This window comes from Mesoplodon mirus, assembly GCF_964341445.2.
Source record: "Mesoplodon mirus genome assembly, chromosome: 11".
Lineage (NCBI taxonomy): Eukaryota > Metazoa > Chordata > Mammalia > Artiodactyla > Ziphiidae > Mesoplodon > Mesoplodon mirus.
Window position 1 is genome coordinate 99,153,939 of NC_138987.1, and position 25,727 is coordinate 99,179,665.

At 52.7% G+C, this 25,727-nt stretch overlaps 2 protein-coding genes across 2 annotated transcripts in view; both read right to left on the reverse strand.

Moving 5' to 3' along the window:
• PRMT8 (protein arginine methyltransferase 8) overlaps nucleotides 1-25,727 on the reverse strand; it is a gene marked incomplete at its 3' end in the record, with an annotated part of 81,131 nt that overhangs the window by 7,795 nt on the left and 47,609 nt on the right. The window contains exons 5-8 of the mRNA XM_082635603.1: nucleotides 14,265-14,407; nucleotides 13,608-13,695; nucleotides 6,464-6,579; nucleotides 1,158-1,308 (exon numbers count right to left, since the gene is read on the reverse strand). Coding sequence (XP_082491729.1) covers nucleotides 1,158-1,308; nucleotides 6,464-6,579; nucleotides 13,608-13,695; nucleotides 14,265-14,407 — 498 coding nt within the window. The remainder of the gene's footprint in view (nucleotides 1-1,157; nucleotides 1,309-6,463; nucleotides 6,580-13,607; nucleotides 13,696-14,264; nucleotides 14,408-25,727) is intronic.
• On the reverse strand, nucleotides 15,899-16,528 carry LOC309812509 (forkhead box protein R1-like; the record flags this gene model as incomplete). The annotated part of the gene is made up of 1 exon (XM_082636302.1): nucleotides 15,899-16,528. One exon carries the CDS (start codon nucleotides 16,526-16,528, stop codon nucleotides 15,899-15,901), a length of 630 nt encoding a protein of 209 aa, XP_082492428.1.

The following is a 25,727-nucleotide window of genomic DNA, read 5'->3' on the forward strand; positions in this document are numbered from 1 at the left end:
GGATGGAGGGGATCATAATACCTGAGCTGAGAGATGCAGCCTGAGCCGGAGGTGGCCAGGTGAGGAGAGGGATAGGGGAGTTGCCATAGGCTGAATCATCTCCCCCCAGAATTCATGTGCTGGAGCCCTGACCCCCGGGACCTCAGAATATGAACGTATTTGGAGAGAATGTCTTTAGTTAAAACGAGGCCCTTAGTGTGGGCCCTCATCCAATCTGGCTGGTGCCCTTGTAGAGCAAGGAGATTAGAACACTCACAGAGACACCAGGAGTGAGCACAGAGGAAGGACCGTGTGAAGACACGGCGAGAAGGCGGCCGTTGGCAAGCCAAGGAGAGAGGCCTCAGGAGAAAACTCCAGAGGCCTCCAGAACCATGAGGAATACTTGGTCACAGTGGCCCCAGGGGGTTACAGAAGACCCTCCTGCCCTCTGAATGGACGAGGGGTTGGGGCGTGCAGAGGCCACGGCCGAGGGACTGAAGATGCCTGGGCGCAGAGAGCTGCAGGGCCAGTGTGTGCTGGGCTGCGTGAGCAGCAGCCAAGGGGTGGGGTGGAAGGCATAGCACGAAGGGTGCTGAGAGATGAGGCTGGGGAAGTGGGATGGAGCCAGTCAGGGGACCAACCCCCTGTCATTTACCAGGCTAAGCAATCTGGGCTTATCTGCTACAGGCAATGAGGCACCTCTGAAGGAGTGTGGAGCACGTCAGGGACCTAATGAAGACGGACAGAAGCTGAGAAGACAGGAAGGAGACGTAGAGCTGGGTTGCAGCCTAGGGAAGCAGACGCTGAGTCTGTCATGAGGCGTGGCAGTGGGCAGAGATCTTATTCCCCTCCGTATCCTCCGCCCACACAGAGGGGGCTCGGGAAACACTAAATGAACAAACGTGCATTTGAAAGGTGGCCTCCACGCCTGCCTCTCCCCACCCGACACTTGCTCTCAGCTCTGGCCACACCAGCCACACGTTTTTTACCTTCTCCTCGGGCAGCCAAAACCGTGGGGACGTGCGATTCCTCCACGGCTGGAGAGGCTTAGGAGGTGCTAAGTGAGGGCCCCTGGGTGATGCCCCCGGCCCTTGCCCCACGTCCAGGCTGGGGAGGTCACTTCCCACAGAGCCTTGGCACGAGGCCAGGAGGGTCTGGAAGGCCCGCAAAAGGCTCACCTGTGGAAAACCCCATTTTTTTGTGGCACTTGGTAAATTCGATATTGAAATAGGTGACCAGGGCGTGGACGTAGTCATTGCGCTGTATCTGCAGGCAGAAGGCGGATGTGAAGGACAGCTCCTCCGTCTTCACTGTGTAGATGTCCACCTCCTGCAGCCCAGAGAAGAGAGAATGCGGACCCTTAGTGCCTCCACCGGGTCTGGGCCGTCCTCTGCTTCATCCCCCAGGGAGACTATGGATGGCAGACTCCGCAGGGTGTCATGGCTCTCGGGGGGACTTCCCAGCCCCCCCCCCATGACCTCCTCTGTCCTTTCTAGGGTGGAGTCTGCTAAGGCGATGCTGCAAACAGATTTGAGTCAGAGCCTGAGGACAACAGGATTAGGAAGGTAAATCTTCTGAGGATGAGTGCTGATGCGGGGGAGGGGAGAGGAGAGGAGGGAGCATTAGAGCATCCACAAACCCAACCCAAATATCCTCAGAGCAGTCCCCCTCTGCATGGCTAGTGCAGCTAGCTGTTCTCACGGTGGGGTCCCTGGAGGAGAGCATCAGCATCACCTGGGGGCAAGTTCCAAGGGGCGGGGTGGGGAGGGGAGGGCATCCCCGACCTACTGAATCCAAGCAGCCGTGGGTGCCCCGTCAAGCCCTCCCAGATGCCCGCAGACCTGACGACGCCTTTCCCAGCAATACGAGGGATGGAGTATTATCTCAGGAGTGAGGACCGAGCCCACACAGTCACGGACTGAGCCTGGGGAAGTCAGCTGACCATTTATCACAAGCCCGGACAGTTAAAAAAAAATGAAAGGGGGAAATAAGGGGGTGAGAATTTTTCAGTTCTAGCTAGGAATGGACAACACAAGGAATGAATAATTCTAGCCGTTTCAGCTGGGAAGTGGCTGCACATCCGTCTTGCGGGGAGCGGGAATCATAAACAATGGTTTGCAACATGCTCTTCTTCCCGCGTGAAGGATGCTGACCCGTCGTTGGCTCCAGCGAGACACAGCAGACCCCCCAAGGCCCAGGAGGCATCCAGACCACCTTCAGTGAGGTCTAAGGGAGAACCTCCTACTGCCGGGCTGTAGGGCAGAGACCTCTGTCCTGAAAGCTCTGTATGGGCCAGACAGACACCTGTGTGCCTGGAACGGTTCCCAGGGGCGCCCCTGAGACCCGGATGATGGAAGATCTTGGGAATGGCTAGGAGAGAGGGGTCTCCGGCGGAGAGACAAGAGCAGCGAAGAGACAGAGACTTTTATCTCTACACGTTTCTAGGATGAATAAAGGAAAAACTGATGCAAAGCATCCTGGGGACTGCAAAGCCAAGTCCTGTCTCCACAGGAGGGCAGTGGACAGAGGCGCAGGTGAGGTCCAGGCAGCCAGCCAGCCCGGAGCCTTGTTACGGTGCGGGCTAGCAGCTGTGACACCCTCTGACCTGTCGCTTGGGAAGAGGGTGGGACTGCAGGTGCAGGGGACTGTGGGAGCCCTCGATGTCGGTGACATCACTTCTGCAAGCTCAAGGACGGGGGACAGGACTAAAGGTCCCTGTGAGCCCAGGTCAGGCATGCACAATTCGATGGGGTTAGAAAGCCAGTCCCCTTTTACCCCGAGAATGCAAGAGCCCTGGGGAGCATCCCCAGGTAGTGGCTGCCATGGGCTCCCGCACTCCCCCTGGGAGGATGCACTCACCGCCTACCAGGCAGCCAGTCCTTCCCCGATGTCTCCAGTCAGTAGGTCCCGCTTCAGAACTAGCGAGCAGGGCCCACACCAGCCTCTGTAACTTCCACCCACGGAACAAGCCAACATCCGCTTGTGCTCACGTGGGCCCCTAAACCTTTTCTTCTCCAGCATAAACTGCCTCTCCTGAGTCATGACTTCTGACGCCTTCACCCTCCTGATTTCGGACCCACTTCCAGCAGCCTCTGACCTCGAAGTGCACTCTGCCGGCTCCTGCTGCCTTTACCTGGCCAAGCCCCTCCCACATCACCCCTCTCATAATCCTTTTCTCTGGGACCCGAGTGCAGCGGGGAGGGTCCTTCATTACAGGTCCCCTTGTTAGTTTGGGCCATTGCCCCCGTTGGGGAAATCTTTTTAGCCCCAGTACCTGTCAGCTTATGACCTTTGCCATCCCTCTCGGCCACGTGTCTGCAGGTCCCTCCAGCCCAAAAACTCTCAGAGCAGCTGTGCTTAACTGTGATTTTGTTAAGGGCTTCGGCAGAGTCCACTGGGCTGGGCCCGCGCTGTCTGCATTCACTGACGCATCCTCTCCTTCTCCACTGGGGCCAGCCCGCCAGGCTCCAGGCTCCTTCCAAGGTCCCTGTCCCTTTCTCTCGGGCGCCCTCTGCCACGGGCCTCGCCTGGTCTTTCCACCCTGCTTCTGGCTCATCTCAGGGGTCTCACCGCCTCTGCCCCCGTGCCCACCATTAGACTGGAGCCCTTTAGACGCGGGCTCTGGACGTTACGGTCTGCGCGCCCTCAGTGAGCTATGTAACCCCTGACATGCACCACTCTTCTCCTAAAACTGTCTCCCTGCCTGAGGACTCCTTCGCATCCCCTCCCCGGGCCTCTCCTTCAGACCAACCAACTAATCTCTCTGAGATGCATTCACACTATGCTACTCCCTGGATCTAAAGCCTTCCACGACTTTCTATGGTTTACCTAAAAATATCCAAGCCTCTTGGCCTGGACTCAGAGAGGGACCTGGAAGTAGACCCCGTGAGTCACCCGGACCTGGTTCCTTTCTCCTCTGTCTTCCCCTCACTTCTTCAGCACTCTCAGCGTGCACAAGAGCAATCATGCGCCTGCGCACGCGCACACACGCACAGAAACGCCCCATCTATCAGGGGTTCCATCTCTATAGGGTCTCAGATGTCCATCAACCAGTGTCAGCCACCAGTGCCCTGACAGCGTTCTCTAGGTCCTATGGACATCTGCATCTTAATAGGGGCCTCTGAAGGAACAAAAACCGTCCAGACTGAAAGTATGATCTGCGTTAGAATGGGCGCGAGGGAGGAGACTGCTGGTCTCTGGAGTGGGGACAGGCAGGCTGTGTGGGTGAGCCAGCTGTGGCTGGGCCTCAGAGACACAAAGGCCTCTGGTCGGGGCCCTCCCTCCTCTCAGGCCCAAAGTGTCCAGAGGCAGACACATTATGCTGGCCCCCAGAGCCCTGATCCCTTTGCCAGAAGGCTTTCTCTTTCGGCAGCCACCACCGCAGCATCTCTGAGACCCCAGCGAGACCCCTGGCTCGGCCTCAGGCCGCCCCACCAGGCGCAGGGCTCCGCAGGCATCGGTGACTCAGAGGGGCCCCGCCGAGGCTGTCCCCATCACTACATCACGTTACAAATGGATGTCTCAGAGCAGAAGTCTGGTCAAAACAGTCTTAATTATAATAAAGTGCCACAAGCCGCACCGTTAATAGCGATGAAAATAGCACTTAAGTGTGTGAGGAAGGGCAAGTGTTTTCCCAGGGAAGACGGTGCTGAGCACGTTCGCGAGAGCTGACGGACGGCTCTCCTGGTGGCAGAAGCAAACACAGCCGTCCTTGCCCTTCTCAGAGCTCAGGAAGCAAGGTGACACGCATGGAGGGCCCAGAGCTCCAGCCCCCACCCCATACCCACAGTCCCAGGCTGCACTCAGGTGTAACCAAGGAGAGACCCTTGCCTGTTCCTGGCTGGAGGGGGAGAGGAAGGAGCGGGGGACAGAGCCGGCCAGTCTGGGACCAGCCTTGGACGAGCACAAGTGCCGTGGCCACGCCTGCAGGGCGGGGCAGAGAGCGACCCAGGGCCCAAGCACTTTGAAGGAATCTTATCCCCATGGACGCCCATCGGTTCCATACAGCTGCCGTGCGTCATTTTGGCAAATTCAGTTGCACCAGGTGATTTCTACTCATACTACAATATGGGCAGCAATGCTTTGCACTACGGGTGAGTTATTTGGGGTGTACTTTGCTGGATCTTGTTTGGGATGCCAGAGAGAGAGGCTTCGGGGACAGAGGGGCTGGTGGGAAGAAATAAGAGGACGATTGCTCCTCATCAACCCCGCCTGGACTCAGAAAGGGCCGAGTTAAGAAGCAGCAAAACCCTTCGGTGCGAGGCCAAGGCTTAGACTTGGAGCCAGAATCCTCAGGCAGGATGTTGCAAAAGGGAGGCGGTGTCTATCTGATGGGACCTGTCCGAGGTACATCTAGTTTTATTTGTCCTCTGAGGTCTCTTTGAAATGCCATGGTGACAAGGCTTGCGTTTCTTCTCAGGAAGACTGTGACCAGGGACAAGGGACCGTTCTCACCTGGACAAAGCAGCCGTTTGCATCAGTCCTGCAGAAACCTCCCCTCACCCCTGGGCTCTTCCCTGTTGCGTCCACCCAGAGTTCCCGAAAAAGCAGTGAGGTGCCCAGGACCAGAGCGGGAAGGTGGGCTTCAGCAAGATGAGGGCTGGGAGGGCTGATGACAACGGACACAGTGAACCCAGATTCTTCGATTAAAACATTAACTTGAAGCCTATGAGACGGATGTCTTTCTAGACTTTAAAAAAAGCAGTGAAATATCAAGAGTTTTCCAACGTTAGACAGGATGGATTAGCATATGTAAATGCAGATACTTAGAAAAAGGGTTGGAAAGATCAGCTCACCCTGTGGACAGCGTTACCTCTAGGAGGAGTGTAGGGCTGCGGGGGAGGGGAGGTCTCAGGGGGGGCTTTTATCTGTCCACTAGCAAATTCAGCACGTTTGGATATTTAGTGATAAGAATGCACTGGGTAAGGACTGGTCTGCAGAGGATGCTGGCGAGCTGTTCTGTGTCTGCGCCGAAGAAAGCCTTGGAGGACAAGATGTGAGGGCCCGTACCAGCAAGGGCACCCAGGATGACAAGAGCTTCGTGCGGCCGGGTCAGATGTGTGCTTAGAGGTGCGGGCGTGAGGCTGCTCACACAGCAGACTGAGGTGTGGGATTTCTTGCCTAAGAGGCCAGTCCCCTCGGAATGGAGGGGCTTCCCCCAACCTGAGCCTCCAGGATGTCCTCCCTCGGATACTCCTCCAAGCCCCCCCTCCCCCCTCCCCCCTCACAGCACCAAGGGACATGCACCGCCCACCCCCCAACTGTGCCATGTGGAGTCCAGTGGCACTCTGTCCCCAGCTCTGCTCAGCGACAGTGCCGGCTTTGACGGGTCACTGTGGGCTGCCAGAGGCTCTGGCCAGGGTGGCCTTGCCTCACAGTTTGGGGCCCTGCAGGAGCTGGCGTAGCCTCTACTCTAGGCCCAAGCATCCAGGTGGCACAGCCGGGTTCCCGCACACCCAGGCCCGAGCAAGCCGTATCTGCAGACCTTTATTAAACAGGCATTGGTCACCACTTGCTTTGGGTCCACGATGTCCACCAGTGGCTCCTTCATGGCAACGTCCCGGATGCAGGTCATGTCAAAGCCATAGACGTTCTCCCACCCTGTGGGAACAGAGCGAGAAGTGAGTGCTGGCAGCAGGACCCCCGGAAGTCTCCCGACCCTCCTGAGTCCTAGAGGGTGGGGGGGCAGCTTGTGTTCCCCTGCCTGAGGACAGGAGAGTTGCCTGCCTGGTGGAGAGTTTTGCAATGTGCCAGACTCTCATTCACGCCATCTCATTGGTACAGGTCCTGCTTTAGGGTTAGGAAAAGTAAAGCTCAGAGAGGCTGAGGAACTTCTCCAAGGTCACACAGCCACACTCCTACAGGGTCAGGACTCGAACCCAAATTCCTGATTCTTCTGGACCTGCTCTCCTGCCACCTCTCTGAGCCTCAGAGCCTCTTACGAACTCTCCCCTCTGCCGTCCACATTCCTACCACGGAGCCTTTGCTCCAGTCGTTCTCCACACCTACAAGGCCCATCTCTTTCCCTCCTCCCAGCCCCGCCAGCTGAAGCTCTCAAGCAGCAGAAAGAAACATGGGCTTTCAGTGAGACAGGCTGAAGTTTGAATGCAGCACCTCCACTGACTGGCCAGGCCCTTGTGCAAATGTCCTAACCTCTCTGAAACTCCACTTTCTCAACTGAAAAACTGAGGGGCAGGGGCAGGAGTGGTCCAGGAGAGGCCTTGACTGTCTCACACGCCATGATGTTCTCTCTAAGGATGCATCTCAGAAGACATATCCCCCCATTGGGGCACAAAGCACCCCAACAGTGCTCCTTGGCCCTTTGGGGCTGTTCATAAGATGCTTTAAGCAGGGGACGTATTCAGGATGCAGGGTTGGAGAGTAAATGAATGCAGGTCTGATGGTCCAAGATCACCCTTAAGTGATGGCAATCATTGATTGATCACCTAGCCCTGGCCAGACCCTTCACTGAATCTCCCCAGCAACCCCGTGAGGATACCTCCATGTGACAGATGAGAAAACAGGGGCTTGCAGAAGCTGGCATCTGGCTCACAGGCAGTATCTGGCCCAATATCCCACAGCAGGGAAACCGTGGAGCTGGGGCTCAAACCCGGCTTGGGTCCTAATCCTTCAGCTGCACTGACTCAGTCGTGACAGCAACCAGGAATGCCATTAGCTCTCCCCACAGCGCAGAGAGTGTCTCAGCGGAGTCTTTAGTTACTGGCCAGCTGAAATCTCACTTGTCCGTTTATTCAGAGGGGTTTAGAAATACACTGCAGTAGAGACGCCTTTCTCTAAAATCTTACAGGATTAAATTTTTTTTTAATGTTCACCAAACAAATGGTACCTTAGGGAACTCATGAGCCTGCATGTGTTTAGGAGAGGGGGGTGGGAGGAGGGAGGTGTGAATGGTCAGGGAAAGCTGTGCCCCTTTTACTCAGATTCTTTTTTTTTTTTTTTTTTTTTTTTTTGCGGTACGCGGGCCTCTCACTGCCGTGGCCTCTCCCATTGCGGAGCACAGGCTCCGGACGCGCAGGCTCAGAGGCCATGGCTCACGGGCCCAGCCACTCCGCGGCATGTGGGATCTTCCCGGACCAGGGCACGAACCCGTGTCCCCTGAATCGGCAGGCGGACTCTCAACCACTGTGCCACCAGGGAGGCCCTTACTCAGATTCTTTTCAAGAGCACACAAAGACCTTCCTCGGGGAGAAGAGGCCGAGAAAATAACCATCTCCCAGAGGGTGAGGACTTGTGAAATTCTGGCTTGAGGATAAGATGCCAGTCAGATCCCATTATATACACGAGGCTGGTGCCAAAGTCCCAACTGAACCTACCTATGTTTGGGGAAGTGTGTCAACAGCACATGCTTCAGAGAAGACCTCCTTCTAGAATCTGAAAATAGCTGTCCATGCTCGCCCAGATAGAACATGCACAACACCAAAACACACTGCCTTTGTTTAAAACCCCTTCCCAAGAGACCTGCAGCCACATACCTGCTCTTTGCCTCTCCCAGCCCTGCTTTAAGTTAAGGTTCAGTGAAAAAGTTAGGCAGATATCTGAGTCTGTGTGGGTAATGGTTAAAGTCCTGGGCTCTGGGCTTCAAATCTGGGCTCTGCTGTTTATTTGCTGTGCAACTCTAGGCAAGAATTTAACCTCCCAAAGAGTTGGTTTCTTCTTCAAAATGGAGAGGACGATCATGATAGTTACTCTATAGAGTTGTTAAGAGGATTAAATGTGATAATATATGTAAAGTACATAAGACAGTGCCTGGCCCATAGAAAGCCCTTGATACACAATTGTTGCTGCCGTTATGTGGTTTGCGCTCTGGCTTTGCCACCATCCAAGCTGTGTGGCCGTGGCAGATCAGTCCCCTTATCTCTGGCTTGTTTTGTAAAGTGAAGAGTTTGGTTCCGTAGTTCTGTGTTCCAGAATCATCTGGGACACTCTTTAAAATACAGATTCCTGGACGACACCCAGACCTACTGAATCAGAATCTCCAGATGTGCGCCCCAGTGAGCTGGGATTTTCACCTCTACATAGGCAATTCCAACCAGTTAGAAATCCTTGGGCTAAATAATTTTCGAAGTCCCTTCCAGTCCCTTTCAAATGGACTTAAAGTCTCAGATGGCCATTGTGACACCTTCTCCAACGACTCTCAACCATGGGACCTCTCCTCCTGTATCCTCAGCACCCACACCAGAGAATCTGGCACAGTAGAAGCCACAGATAAAGCTGTTGTAACTGGAATGTATTCCCAAGCTGTTAAGCCTGCCCTGCTTCACAGTGCCTCGTGTTTTCGTTATCTTCTTCTTAGGGGTTAATTCGTGTCTTATCTCCCCAGCCAGACTGCCCCACTTCCAGTTATTCAATGACTGATCACCCAGGACCTTAGACTTTTCTCTCCTTTCTGCTGACCATTCATTTCCCACTAGCTTCTTTACCGTACGCGAGGCAGGGATGGGAGAGGATAGACGTCAAGCACGTTAATCTTTTGTTGTAATTCTGTCTTGTCTATTGAATGAGTGAATGGGGGGTGAGGGTCATCAGCCAGCAGGAAATACTGTAATTAATTTTCTGGGGATTAAAAAAAATAACATCAGAAGGACCTGTGAAATTTAGTTTATGTATGAAAACAAACTCTTGAAAAGGACCATGTTATGGTGCAATGAATGTAACTAAAGCAGCAACAAAGCCCAGACCTACCATAACTACAGACCAGATGGACTAAAAGTCCCACTTTAATGTCCTGGCAGAGGAAAAGGCATGCTCTTCTCTGGGCATAAATTATGCATCTGTCTCTACTGTCCAGCATTACTCACAAGGTCCAGCATTAATAAAAATTACAAGACACATGGAAAAGAAAGAAAAATATGACCCAGGGCTTCCCTGGTGGCGCAGTGGTTAAGAATCAGCCTGCCAGTGCAGGGGACATGGGTTTGATCCTAGGTCCGGAAAGATCCCACATGCCGCAGAGCGACTAAGCCCATGCGCCACAACTACTGAGCCTGAGCTCTAGAGCCCACGAGCCACAACTACTGAGCCCACGAGCCACAACTACTGAGCCCATGCACTGCAACTACTGAGTCTGAGTGCTGCAACTACTGAAGCCCGTGCACCTAGAGCCTGTGCTCCACAACAAGAGAAGCCACCGCAATGAGAAGCCCGCACACGCAACAAAGAGTAGCCCTCGCTCACCACAACTAGAGAAAGCCCGCGCACAGCAACGAAGACCCAACGCAGACAATGAATAAATAAATAATAAATTATTTTTTAAAAAGAATGTAACCTGTAGAGAGAGACTGCCTATTTTTTAAAAAAAAGAATCTAATGGAGAAAACATGCATGAACAGATGAACAATTTCATCGGTGAGATGGCAACTATAAAAAAGAGCCAATGGAAATGCTGGAAGTGAAAATCACAATATCAAAGGTGAAGAATTCTTCCAATGGGCTTATGAGCAGAATGGATATATCAGAGGAGATAATAAAACTGAAAACAAAGACAGGAATATGAAAGACCAGAAAACAAATTTCACTCTTCATTGGAGAGACCTGTAGCTACATAATCCCTCCCTTCCCTGGCCCAAGTAATTGGAGCTTCCCTGCTAGGGCAAATGGGACTGCCTCAGAGAAAATCAGAGCAAGTGCCACCAGGTGCCACTTCCAGCTTCTCCTCTAGTCAGAAAGGAAGGTGTGTATAATAGCTTAATACACTTTAGGCTCTTAGATCAAAGTCAGCTCCTTGTGTAAAATAGGCTAGAAATAGAACTCTGGCTGTCAGGGTGATGGTGGAAGGGAAACCCATAGAGAGCACCTGAGCCCTCCAAGAGGCTCTGCCCTACAACCCTTCAGCTACGGGCACCACCAAACCTACACGAGGGGTTCCTTGTCATCTTCTCGTCGGTGGGGAAGCTGGTGCCATCCTCTGACCCTCAGCAGGTTCTAGAGTCATGTACTGGGCAAAAAAATCAAATAGAATATCTACCAAATTTCAATTTGCAATTTTGAGATTCTAGAAATCCCCAGAGTAAAAAAAAATTTTAATGACTGCTCCTCTCTCAGGGTTAAACCGTCCACCTTGCACACCCGTCTGCTGGTTTACTTCTATTTGTTCATTCATTTTCTCATTCACTCAACAAAATATGCGCTGTGAGCCTCGTACATGGCAATCATGCCTCCCTTTCTCTGTGTTCTCTAGTCGTCGGTGAGCAAAATGAGGGCAGGCTCTGTATTTCACCCATGCTTGTGTTCCCGCGTTGCACGTGGTTGAGAAAGAGGGGAGGGGAGGAGAAGGGGGGAGGGGAGGAGAAGGGGGAGGGGAGGGGAGAAACTGTTTTCTTAATTTCCTTTCTGCAAGGGACTGGGCTTGTCTCCCTCTCCTGCCCCACTTTCAGATTTTTCTTTTTTAGCTGGTTCTTGAGCCAACTGGAATTTGCTTACAATTGTTCCCTTGGCAATCATTAACCTTTATGCTTTCACTCTTGATTAAGAGCTCAGAGCAATCAAAATCCCTGTTTATTTAAAACAGATTTCTAAATGGGCTTGCTTCCTTTACTAGAAACAGGGCATTAAAAAAAAACGTTTAAATAGAAAACTTGAGAATATGTTAAATGAAATTTAAAGGTGTGTGTGATTTTTGGGTTTGGGGGGAGTGGTGTTGACAGGCTATAGAGATTCCACAAGAAAAAATGGGGCTGACTTTTAAATTTCTTTTCTTTTTCAGAAGGTATGAACATTGCAATGGGCAGGACAAGACTCTACCCCACGGTCTCCAGTCCTGGGCTGGTACCTGAGTAGCGGCCAGTGCCCCAGCGCCTGTCAGGACTGGTCTAATCCTCATTGCAAGATGCGTGAGTCAAGGTCCATGATCCAGGCAAGGAGGAGGGTGAGGTATGTTTGCTTTTAAACCATGAGGAAGTTCCTTAAAGAGCTGTGCCGAGGGTCGGAGCTCAATCACTATTTAGCGCACGTGAGAACAAAGAATGGGCCTGAATGTTCTCCCCCAAACACGATTTATACAGTTACGGCAAGAACTCCAAAAAAGCGTTACCACGCAGCTCCAGGGCAAAACATGTCCTACTTATATATGCATTTGATCAACATTCACTGTTGAGCTGTTTCTGAAACTTATCAGGGGGGCACATCTGTCCTAGATTCTGAGCCACTGGAGGCCAACAAGCTTGGCAGTCAGGCGCGGGGGCCAGAGCCATGAGCAGGAAGGGGTTTAAGTGATACATTCGGAGACCAGGCTGGTGCACACAGCAACAAGAACTCTCACGTCCCTTAATATATATCACCTCACTTAATCCTCGTGGCAAGTCTATAGGATTGGGGATTTCATCTCAACCGAGGCTCAGAGATGTTAGGTAATTTGCTCACGGTCACCCATAGGATGTGAAGCCAGGGCTGGCCAACTTCATAGCAGGATCATCTAACCTCGGCCCCCTGACCTCTCATTGTTTATCGAATGTTGGAAATGATGCCAGAAGGGCTGTAGGCATAGGGCACAGAGCCTCAGACCATCGTCCCATTTCTGTCTTCTCTGAACTTCATGCTCTGAGTTTATATTTCCAGAAGGGTGTGAACACACATGCAGATGCACTCATTCTGTGGCACAGCCCAGCTGTGGTATCGCCAGCAGCATGCACAATGATTAGATGGCACAAGACTTTGTTGAACTCTGGAGGCCCAGCCTCTGGGGGCAGGAGGCCCATCTGTCCTGTCCGGGAACCCCTCCACTGTAGGTAGTCTTGCCAAGGGGATTTAGCACCGCAGGGGCTGGAACCCAGATCTGCAGAGCCCATTAGACCATTTGGAATTTCTGCTTGTGCTTTGGTCGCATCACACGCATGCCCGCTTGTGTGTGGGGGGTCTTTGCCCCTTGGTCGTTTTAGTTCTGGCTGAGGACACATGGCTGTCTCTAAACCTTATGAAAACATAATCCGTTTAATCTCGTGGAGGAGCAGGTTTGTGTCACTGAGAATGGTTACCCTTTAAATGAAATAGAACACAACAAACCTTTGGGGACCAGATAAAACATTGGAGGGTTTGGGGGGCTTTTTTTCTAAGAGAACACATTTTCAGCTGATGAGACATAATGAATCCAGGTGCGGATAAGTCCCCTGCCTGCCCCCGACACCTACATGCCCAGACCCCATCTCTCCCCATATTTTACTTAATGTGAAGGAGAATAAATATTATGCTGAAAAGTCTAAAGGGTACAAAAGCAGGGTTCAAAATGACTGGCCTGGCTGGAGACCCATGGTCCCTACCCCTGCGTGGACGCTGGGGATAAATGACCCTTAACAGCTTCCAGCCCCCGGACAGCTCTGCAAAAACTCGGCTTTTGCTGTTTTGTTCATTTTCCATTCGCACTGTGTTCATTCCCTCCCCGCTTTATCTCCCACCAGCCACGCTGCTTATTTCCTCTCTGTAGAACCCCACTCTTGGGACCAGGGGAAAACATCCAGAGAGAAGAATCCAGAAAGCGTCGCAGGTGAACTCCAGAGGCACAGCAGCTGTGTCCGCGAGAAAGCTGCTCATCCTCAGCCCTCTGAAGCGCTGTCCACCCCAAACGCGCAAAAGTAAATCAATAAAAAAGCCCAACAGAGAATCAAGTGGTGACTTACAGTGGATTTTGAAGTCCTTGTACTGTCTGTCCTCAATTGCTACCACGTACAATGCTGCCCGGTCTGGAAACATAAGCCCTCCAGGTTTCTGTTGATGAATTGTGGAGAAATGGGTCTCGTAATCTATTCACCTGACAAAGACATCACATTTTTGAACTGCACATAGAGTCACCAGACAGGCACCCCCTTGCCAGTATTTCTCACTCAGCAGACTGTCTGTCACCTTGGCCGGGACTAGGGCTGGGCGGGGAAGCTCAGTTTTGACTTTGGTACATGGGAAAACTCAAGGGGCCGAGGTGGGGTCCATGGGACACATGAGGAGGGGCAAAGGTATGTCCAGTGAGGGATGGTGGAAGATGCTTTAACGTTTGAGCCTGGAGAAGCCAAGGTCAAAAGCACACTAGGCTCTCTGGCAGCCATGCAAGTCCCTAGCACTGGTTGACCAGCATAGACTTTGGACAGCCAAGAATGGGTGTCAATTATACCAAAAGAGGCCAAGGTTAGACCTAAGAAAGCTCATTGTGTCCCCAGAAGCAAATCTAGTTTAAAGAGAGGGGCCTGGAAGCAGTGGCTGTATTCTTCCGAGGCTGCAGGTGGTAGGGTAGGGCAGCAAGGCAGCCAGCAGAGCAGCGGAGGGACAGCTTGCAGCAGGCTCACCAGCCACTTGTCCCTGGCAAAAATGACGGTGTTGAGCATCGATTCATAGAACAGACAGTAGCCCATCCACTCGCTGATGATGATGTCCACCTTCTCCTCGGGCAGTTCCACCTCCTCCACCTTCCCCTTGAAGATGGTGATGACTGGAAAATAAGAACCCCATGGCCACACTTTTGGGGCACCCTGACCGGGAGCCATGAGCACCCCACATCAGGACCCGATCGACCTACAGGTGTCAGCATGGTCCTGATTCTCCTTCTAGGAGGTGGCATATCTCCCCCTTCACCAAGCTAGTTTACCCTAAGAGGACTGAAAACTCTTTGCATGTTCCCCCTAAAACGTATTGAGCAGTTGCTATGTGCCTGGCACGGTGCTAAGCCCAAGACAGGCACCTGTCCTGTCATCGTCCAACAAGTCTTTGCAGTAAACACTCTATTCTTAGTCTCCTCTTTAAGGAAACTGAGGCTTAGAGGGGTTAAAGGATGACCGTGCAAACAGAGCCCGGGTCTGATAAGCAGCGAGTCTCACACTTATCAGAGTCCCTGCCCCATGTCAGGCTACCGTGATGATTCAGACCCACAGCAGGAAGAGAGGCTGCCTCTCCTATGCTTGTATCTGCTCACAGCCTGGGCTTAGCCCCAGGGGGTGCCCATCTAGAGCTGGAGAGGAAGGAAATTTGGTGTTTTGACAAGAGCATGGGCTTCGCACTCAGGAAACCTGGGTTTAAGTGCTGGATCTTCTCATTACTAGCTGTATGACTTTCCGCAAGTTACTTGACCCAACCGAACTCCAGTTCCCCAGAGAACAAGCAGGGGAAGTGATAGCTACATAGTGGGAGGTTGTACTGATGTAATGAAATGTCACAGGTGAGGTGCAGGCTTGCAGTTGGGGCTCTAGAGAAGGCAAGCATTATCTGGCACCGTCTCCTTGGTGACCGGCCGATGGAGAGGTAAAGGGGGTAAGATCAGGACAAAGGCCCTTCTCTCAACGGCCTCTGCTCCTGAGTCCCTTCCAAGACCCATCCCTCTATGGCAGGAGAAACTTCTCAGTTGAGTTTTCGATCATTTGACGTAGACATACACAGAGTTTTAGCATCTCGTTTTGCATTCACTGCTGTAAAGATCAGAGCAAAAGCTATCTTAGACGCCATTGGCTGTGCAGTTGACACAGGGTGATGTATTGGTTGGCTGGTCCCATCAGAACCTTTCCTCTGGAAGGAAACTCTGTCTGCGCCATCCTCTGAAAAAAGCACCCAATGTCTGAGCTTTTCTGGGAAAACTAAACAATGGCCTGTACTCAGGAGTAAAAAACAAAAGAAAACAAAACACCACCTCCGTCCTGAATCTGAGTTTCCTGAAAATTAATGTGCATGACAGACTCCTAGATGGCAAAGGGCACTCAGGTCACCGGCTTTACTCCCCGCCCTCACAGTGGATGGTGCCGGGGTGCCCATCAGCAGTGTCTAATGATGATTAGCTCTTCAGGGCGTGGTGTTTAATCAAAGCTTAATCAGATAAGGCCCCTCTGGAAGGAGTAGGAGTCAGGCATTTTGGGCACAAAGTGGGGTTCTTTTTTTCTTTTCTTTTCCCACAGATAACTTTAATAAGGCATGGGCTGATGGTTGGTTTGTGGAACTAAAGGTCGAAGAGGGAGGGCATCATGTCTGGCTGGCTCGTGCACTGTTGGATACTTTCCAGCCGAGTGGAGTCCAAGGCGCGGGCCTCCTCTGCAAAGCGGCGGTATGCCTCGTCGGTCAACTTCCAGAAGCAGGATCGGGGCCGTGTGCTGGTCCCACCCTGCATGCCAACCGGCACTTTCTCAAAGCTCTCTCGGAACCAGAGATCGTGATGCACTGTATTCTTCCAGCCTTCAGGAGCCATCCGGAAAAAGGGGAAATGTTGTCGAGTGAAACTGTAGATCTGTTGCACGTTGAGGCCACAGGGGGAACCGTTTCTTAATGCCAGTGCAATTAGGTGGAAGTAACTGAGAGTGGGCCGGGACCAGAGCCTCCCCTCCTGGCTGTTGGCTTGCCGAAGCCTCCGACTCTGGAGGGGGGCCCTTTTGTGAGGGGACGGGAGAGTCACAGCGGAGCTGTCATCCTGGTCCTCAGCCTCCTCCTCCTCTGTGAGCTCCCAGTTGCTGGGAGAAGAGGCAAACCGCTTCCGAGGGGGATACTGGTCTCCAGAAAGTGATGGCGACTCCACCACTGTGGCCTCTGGGCATTTGGCAGAGTCTCCTTCTTTTGGGGGAGGCTGAGGGCACATTGGCCCTGATCACTCCCCGGCTTGCGTGGTCCCTCCTGCTTCCTGCGCACAAGCCCTGCCCCTGGGAAGGAAGTGTAGGAAGAGCTAGTCTTCACCGAAGGGCTCGGAAGGGGGGGGGCTGTCAAAGCTCTGCTCCTGGGGGGCTTGAGACCCAAGGGCGGGAATTCAAGCTAGAGCAGGACCCAGGGTGCAGAAGGATCATCCACAGGGGACAAAGCACGGGATTGTTGAAAAGGCAAATAGAGTACCTAATTTAGTTCTTATTCCGAAAAAGACCTGGCAGATACATGCCGGATCCACCTGCCTCGTCATTTGCATGCAAAGCCTGGTTTGTCTTATTTTTGTAAACATTTGAAAGTGTTTTCTTTCTCTTTGCACATCTCTTGAAGGCTCTTCCGTAATGTCTGCACGTGACTGTGGGGCTACGGGTCGCTCCCTCCTCCTGCATTAATCACGACCTCCCTGAGGCCCAGGAAGATGTTTTCTCCTGCCTCTGGTGCCCCATGGCCTCCACTCTGGGTGCCTAAGACAAGGCTCACCCATGATTCCATAGACAGGACTCCATAGGACCATGGGAAGCAGAGGTGGACAAGAACTTCTAACCCAGTCCAACAGACAGGAATGTACAGAATATTCCTCAGGTGCCCCCCCCAGCGAGAGTGTATGCTGTTCCTGCTCTCTGCACTAGCCCTCCTATCCATTAGCTGCTTATCCTGATCAATATGGATACAACCGATGACAGATAGATAGATAGATAGATAGATATAGATGATAGATAGATATAGATGATAGATAGATAGATAGATAGATAGATAGATAGGAGTAGATGATAGATAGATAGATGTAGATGATAGATAGATATAGATGATAGATAGGTGTAGATGATAGATAGATAGATATAGATGATAGATATAGATGATAGGTAGATAGATATAGATATAGATAGATGTAGATGATAGATAGATAGATATAGATGATAGACAGATGTAGATGATAGATAGATATAGATAGATAGATAGGTGTAGATGATAGATAGATAGATATAGATGATAGACATAGATGATAGGTAGATAGATATAGATGATAGATAGATGTAGATGATAGATAGATAGATATAGATGACAGATAGGTGTAGATGATAGATAGATATAGATGATAGGTAGATAGATATAGATGATAGATAGATGTAGATGATAGATAGATATAGATGATAGATGTAGATGATAGATAGATAGGTGTAGATGATAGATAGATAGATAGATAGATCATAGGTGCAGTGGATCACAAAACAGCAAAACTCACAGTTTCTGCCTACCAAAGGCAGAAGGAATCAATTAATCCCCTACAATGCTGAACAGCCTGGACCTCTGTCCACTTATCACCCTTCTGCATCCAAATATTTCTGGGAACAGGCATGACCCCCCCCTCAACTTGGCTTGTTGAGTAGATGGGCCCTTTGTGAAAGGAAAAATGCACACCTCACTGAGTCCAGCTGTGGCCTGCATTCCAGGCCCCTTTCATGCCCTTGTCCAGGTGCCTTTGTGCAGTGCCCAACCTTTACAACCTTACGCTTGGGTCCTGGAGGCAGACGACTTATATTCTCGTTCCATCTGACAAGTAACCTCCATCAAATAGTTCTTCCCCTCTTTTCCGCAATTTCCTTATCGGGGTAAAAAGGGAGAGAGATTGAACCTAGAAATCCCTAAGATACTTTCCAGCTCCAACATGCTTTGAGTCTTCAAATACGTATTGAGCGTGTGTAAGGCATTCTGCGAAGTTTGCTAGTGGAGACGGCTGACATCGATGAAGAAGCAGTGCCTTCATGTCCAGTCCGACTCTAAATTGCAGCAGTTCCTCAATCCTGATTTTTGAAAAAGAGGCTACATTGTCTCTATGGACCCAAATACAATCACCCCCCTGCATCATCAGGGATATTCTTCCTGTTTTCCATAGTCGACACTAGCAACCACTGAAACTCCCCGATGTAAGTCTCCAATCTGCAAAATGCTGCCTCTTGTGGTGGGGTTGATGGCAACCAAGTGAAGGCATTGGGTTGTCTCTGAGGCCTGTGTGGGCACATGCAGCCCCGGGCATCTCGTCTCCATGGCAAACCTTTTCAAGGGGGATCTTAGCCACTGATATTTAGGCTCTGATTAGCTATCGGCTGCAGAACCCCACTCCCAATCTGGATCCCTCATCATTAAGACTGTGTCAGTTCTCAGGATGGCACTGAGGTCACCCTCTGGAGCTGTGCTTCTATTCCGTAAGGATGATGAAATTTTGTTCAACCAGCTGTGACAGGACCCTGGCTGGTAAGTTTTAGAAGGATTTGTCATACGTTACGTGTACAATGGGGACCCATGAACTCTAACCTGGGAGATTTTTCCCCTGTAACTTGAAGTTCTCAAATTAGACACCCAGATATTTTGGGGGGTAGTTTTCAGTGGGATCGTTTTTCTTTTTGTCTTGAGTGATTATTACAGAAATGTAATCACTCTGATTCCTGGTCCCTCATTTGACTTTTTTATTTTTATTTTTTTGTTTTGTTTTTTGTTGTTGTTTGTTTGTTTTGGGAGAAAAAGGCAACTATATTTTAAAGTAAATTAATGTGATTCCTGTCACCAGTATTAGCGTTTCCTTGGAGACTGAACGTCACGGGGCCGGCGGCTCTCACGGCCCCTTCCTGACCCCCCAGCCGCTGGCTGCTGGTTTCCAGCAAAGCCTTCATCTTTCAGTTTGACTTTAAAAAAAAAAAATCAGCCCAGACCCATCTCCTTTGGGCCCCTACTGTGTCCATCAGAGTCAGCTGACCCCACAGAGCCCGAAGTCATGGTGTCCCGGTTTCAGGCCCCTCCCTGGCTTGCAGAGCAGGCCGTGTGCCACAGAAGAGTGGGCATGAGGGTCGTGAGTGTGAGGACAGAGAGCAGGTCACTGGGCCGTGGAGCTGCCCCGATGCCACCACCCCCGCCCCCGTGGCCCCAAAGCCACGTGACCCACACGCCTATCTGGGCGACACAGAGCTGGCTGCACACCCCTCCTGAGGGCCTGACCCCCCTCCAGCCTCTGATCCCCTCCTCTCCGGTGCCTATTTCAGCTTCCAGAACTGAGCAGAGCCCTTGACTGCTCACTGAAACCCTCACCGAGTGGATGGATGGATGGATGGATAAGCGATTTTCAAAAGAGGGCACGGGGTTCAGGGACAAAAGATCTTCCAACTGGTCCTAATTCTGAGAGTAAAACACCAGTAGCGTTTGACTAGCAGCTGGCAGAGTGATTTCACCTATGTTACCTCGATCACCTTCACGGGGACGGGTGTGGTTGGTTTTATTGTTCCATCTGTCTAATGACAGGAGCAGAGTTTGGGACGTCCAGAGGGGAGCCAAGATCTAGGCCTGTCGTGCAGCCTGGTACACGTCACCAGCCTCCCTGAGACCCCTGTCCTGCATCGGCGAGCGCACAGAACCACGACCCTATTACCCACCGCTGTCAGCAGTGTAAACGCTCCCACCGCACCCAGTTCCGGCTCACCCACGACGGCGCCGGCAGCAGGGCTGGGAGAGAATCTCTCGCCGGGCGGAGTGAGTCGGGTCCGGCATGCCTGGGCCACCACCCCATTCAAAGCAGACCCCCAGTTTTCTCAACCACTCCATCCTGTCCTTCCAAAGCGCCATCACTGTTTGTGGTTCTATTGTGATGTTGTGTGTCCACTTGCTTTCCTGTCTGTCCCCTCCCTGAGACAGAAAGCACGATGAGAGCAAAGACCTTGTCTGTGCCGTTCTCTGCCAACTCCCCAGCACCTGGAGCAGGGCCCCGAGGGTGGCTGACAACTCCCCCCCCTCCCCTGGAGTGGTGCACAAAACCCAGTCCTGAGATTACTCATGGGCTGCTTCTTATTCGTTAGGAAAGCAGCCATTGCCAGGAGTCATTAGTACAAGTTCATCAAAGACAAGTATATCCGATTAACCTCATGCCTGCTTTGGACAGGGCTATTAGTCAAGTTAATGAATGAAGTAATCATAACAATAGCTAACATTTATTAGCTGCGAACTGCACATCGTACACTGTTGTGTTTTACAAAGGGCTGTGCTGAGAGACACTTAACCACTGGGCTCTCCAGGAAAGAAGCCCTGATGTGTAGCATCTGCTGATTTCTCCGTGTAAATACTCCCACTGTGGCCAATTTCAAGCCACCAAAATGCCCGCATCCGTTCCGCAAATTCACTGAACATTTAACTACGGGCCCCAGCATGCCGTGATTTTACATACGGTAATTATGTACGGCTCACAATGACCCTCTGTGGTCCGTACCGCTATTATTCCCATTTCACAGAGCCGGAAACGGAGGCACAGGAGGTCAGGTATCCAAGATCACAAGCTGGTCTGCCGGAGCTGAGTGTGAACCGGCCAGAGCTCTTAACCACCGTGCCAGCCTTCCACAGGGGTCTGACAAGGCATCCCCTCCACGGCCTCATGGCGCGGAAGCTGACCAATGACTGTGTGGATTCACAGCTGCTCACCGACTGTATTCAAAGGTGCTGATTCAGAGCTGAACCGGACCAGCCCATGGGAGCTGCCCCACTCCCCCAGGGCTCCTATCAGTGTGTAGATGACACCACACGCAGAGAACAGTGACCCCCGAAGAGTAAGGCTCTGGGGAGTCCAAGTAGTCTGTAAGGAAGGACCAAATCTAACAACATGAGGTTTGATGTGAATGTAAAGTGTGATTCTCAGTCTGGATGCAAAACGGCCAAAGACCGGACACAGGTTAGGAGCTGCTGCTCTGCAGCCACGTGAGGGTAGATTGCACATCGTGGTTGATGCCAGCTCAGCGCCAGTGTGGCACAGCGTTCCCGCAGCTGCTAAGCAAGCTGGAGACGTTAGCAGGGAGGCCTCTGGGCCCCTCCAGCCACCTGGCTGGGTCCTTGGGCGGGGTGAGAGGGACACTGAAGCATGGCCAGAGGAGAAGGGGGCTGAAACCAAAGCAAAGTGTGAGGGAACTGGGGGTGTGTCACCTGGATCTGTGGGAGAAGGGCTGCCAGGTGAAAGGGCGCCCCCCTCATTCTCTGGGGTCCCCAAGCAACGACACAGAGCATCGGTCAGGCTGCAGGAAGGCAGGCTCCACCTCAGTGGGAGGAAGTGCTTTGAACAGTCACAGCCCCAGGCGGCTGGTAGTGGGGTCCCCATCAGGGGAATCATCCCAGGACGGGACGGCTGCAGGCATGGAGGGATGTCAGAGGAACGGAGAATTCAAGCATCGTCTATAAGAGGCTTGGGGCGAGTGGCCAGGAATGAGCCAAGTGCAGAACTGTAGGTCCTTCCTACATAGAGGTCCTTCCTTTATGTAAGAAGGACCTACAGTTAATGCTTGTGGTACGAGGCGCCTCACATGTATTATATCTAATCCCCCAGGAGCCCTGCAAGCTGTGCATGGAGGTGTCTCCTCCATGGGGCGCCACTCAGGCCTCTCCATCTATGGCATTGATGCTCCAGGGCAGAAGAAGAGAAACGTCTCAGTCCCTGAGCTCCTCTGTCACCCTTCACAAATGAACCCGCATTCCAAAGCATCCCGGCAGCCCACCGGTCTCCTGGGCAGGGAAAGAGAGGAAATGGGAGCTGTCGGTGCTGAAGTGCAAGAGGATAGTCTGAGCACGTGTGTGGGCCTCTCGGTGGCAGGAGCCACGTGAAGGCTGCACGTCCGCAGGTGGCTGCGTGGAGGTGTGTGTCTGCCTGGGAACAAACCCATCCCGGGAGCCGTACGGAGGTGGAGAGGGAGGGAGATTGATTGATTCTGGGTAGCAGGTATTTTATGTCCTGGGTTGTTATTTATGTCTCTACACCTACGCTCCCGAGACCCACACAATTGGCTGTTGCAGCGTTTCAAAAGCATTTCCATGGAAGCCAAGCTGTCCTCTTTCTAGTACACGTGCCAAGGCAGAGCGAGCTAGGGCCAAGGACAGCGCCCCGGGGGCCTCGCCAGCTCCACCCGCCTGTTGCTACCCCCGGGGAAGAAGAAATAGAGGCGGCTTTGCCTTGAAAAGGCCCTCCGGACCGTGTGAGGAGTAGGACAGGCACGGGGCACGGGGGTGGCTATTCACCTGGGACAACACTTTGTCCCTCCTGGGCCGTCACCTCCTTGGCACAGAATCAAGTGTGAGTCATCAAAATACAGAGCAGGGAACGATTCCCTCCGGGGGTCATGAGGCCGGCTGAGCAAACCAGATGCCACTAGCGCACGACAGGCCAGGGAGTATCTGGGGCCCCTTGGAGGGACCTGGCTGGGGGGGGGCAGCCTGTGTGCAGAGGCAGCCTGGCTGCACCCACCGGAGTCTGAGCCCAGAGACGAGGTGGTCATACGGGGGGCTGCCCAGCATGGGGGTCGGAGCCCAGCACAGGGTGGCAGGTGCGTGGGCAGGAGGTGGTGACAGTGGGCGACTGTTTACATACGGGGACTGACCCACTATGTAAACATATTAAGAAGGATGAGAGCCAGGGTTTCACTGTCAGAGGACGGAACCACATGGAAAAGGGGGAAAGATGAGAGGAAACCCCGAGGTGCTGAATTAGAAGCAGGGGTATCACATGAAGGCGTCCTGGACAATGTGCACAGATGCGGAAACATGCGTTACGTCAATGTGTGTCCACATACGTGACACCACAGACGTGAGCACACACACAAATTTTTCCCACGGAGACAGTCTGGGAGCCTCGACACCCTAAAATCAATGGGCACACCTAGCCCCATGTCCTCATTTCTAAAAGCCATTGTCCACTGAGAGGATTTAAGACTCCACAGAGAAATGGCTGATTCCAAAACAGAGACGTGGAAAGTACAAGATGAGCCTGGAACATTTGGGCCCGAAGATAAGAAAGTTCACGCAACGTGAGGGGTTACGTGGACAGGACGTAGAGGCAGCTCCAAGATGCTCCCAGGGACCAGGTCAGGGAGAATTTGAGCATCAGAGTAAAAGTACTGACACTAACAGTGATAACCGATTGAATAAGACAGGCAATTAACGGGGAGGAAGGAGATACTTCCACGGTTCAAAGTACCTCTCCCAGAAAACCTTACTAATCACTCATGAAGGGGGAGGAGGCTGGCGGACGTAACCCAGGCCAGGGATCAAGGCAAACGCCGTCGCAACAGGACACATCTACACTGCGAGGACGCCACCCGGGATGCCACGAGCATGCAGCATCCCATCCGAGGCATCCCTCCAGGACGGGTGACCTGAATCCAGCCGTGAGGAGGTGTCCCACGTCCCCAAACTGAGTGACATCCCACAGGACACTGGCCTGTGGCTGTCAAGCATCAAGGCCACGAAGGTTAATGGGAGTCTGACAGTTCCAGCTTGAAGGAAACCAGGACAGGACAGCAAAGTGCAGGGGGCGGGTCAGAAGCAAGTCCTCCTGCCGAGAAGGACGCTATGGCATCAAAAGCCCACCTCAGATGGAGCCCGAGCACGAGACCACGACGGCGGTGGAAGCTGGCCTCCCGATTTGGGTGGTTGCCTGTGGCTACGTAGGAAGTGTCCTTGTTTGTAGGAAACACGCACTAACATGTTTAGGGATGGCAGGGCATCGTGTCAACAGCCTGCTCCAAGACTCAGAGGAAAAAACAGCTGTATTTGCCCCTTTTCTGTAAATTGGGACTTTCCAAAGGTTCAAAGAAAGAAGAGGAAAAGGAGGAAAGACAAGAAGGAAGGGGAATAAAAAAATTACAAGAGCTGGAGGCAGAGGAGGGGAGGAGGGACCTCGAGCTGTGAGCCAGAGGGGCCTCTGAGGGGGCTGCGTCTCCCCTCCCGAAGGTCAGGGATTCCTCCCGTTTGGGCGCCCGTCCCCACTCTGCTGTGGCTGCAGGGCCATCACCCTCTGCAGAGGACCGAGGTGAGCCAGGGAGGCTGGCCCACCAGACCCCAAAAGCTGGAAGCGAGAGAGAGATACAGGGCAAGGGGGCTGGACAGACCCCCGAAGGCAGGAATCACTGTGCAGTGACACCAGGGCAGAGGCGGGGGGGGGGATCCAAATATTCTCTGGAGGCTCCTGAGGGCCCCCAGGGTTGAGACTCAGGAATTCTGAGAGGAATCTGATCCCACAGGTATTTGCACACACCCTCCCCTCCTAAGAGGTTTGAACTTTCACTTTCAGGGTTGGCAGGCACTCCCGGTGCTTCCCTGTCAAACTAAACACACTTGGGGAAAGAATACAGGAAGGGCAGCCAAGAGCAGAGGCTCTGCCCCAAGTCTCCTAACCTCAGTCTCCATGCCTCTCAAGTGGGGAGAAGCACTTGCCCTATTTCTCAGAGTTGGGGGAGGGAGGTCAGATGAAAACACGAGGACGCCAGGCCCCGTCTCCCTTGTGGAGAAAGAATTGGCCGGTTTTCTTTCTCCATCTTTCTTAGGCAAGTCCAGAGGTCCCCTCTCAGTCCCTTCTGCCCGGGTCAAGGACTTTCCCAACGAGTGTGCAGAGACACCTTGCTCCCCCGAACCAAGCGAGATTGGACACCAAGCCGGAGGTCGGGGCGAGGGGGATGTGAGCCACGTTTCCCCTACCCAGGCTGGAAGGACGCCTGGACTCTGCTCACGGCCCCCTCCACGCTGCCCCTTCCCCGCTATCACTTGCCCACCACCGCCCCTCACTCCCTCATTCCCTCCTCCCCCAGCTTAGCCTCCGTGGTCCATTACTGTGATCAACCACTGGCTCCTCCCTCCCTCCACTGTGTCCCCAGCGGCGCCCAGATCCAGCTGGAACGTGGTCGGGAACAACCACATACCCGGGAGGACAGGGCCCCTGCAGGTCTGTGTCCGCCCATCTCCAGCGGGTGCTGACCCTCCCCTGCACCAGCCCTCCCTCCCTCCCTCCCTCTGCAAGACCATCCCATCACGTCTCATCTCCCTCCAAAACCCTCACACCCTCCCCTCCTCGTCTCCCGCGCCAGCGACGGCCTCTTTCTTCCTTGAGAAAATGGAAGCGACACATCGGGGCTTCCCTCCAGCAGCCCCCCTCCATCGGACCCACACTCCCTCGTCCCCTCCGTTACTGTGGCTCAGCTGTCCCTTCTCCAGGAAGAAGAGCCACTCCTCCACCTGTGCTCTGGATCCCACCCCCTCTTACCTTCTCAAAGTCCTTGCTTCTGAATTTACTTTTTCCCAAATCTGCAATTTTTTCTGTCCATCTACAGGACAGTGGGATCGTACACATG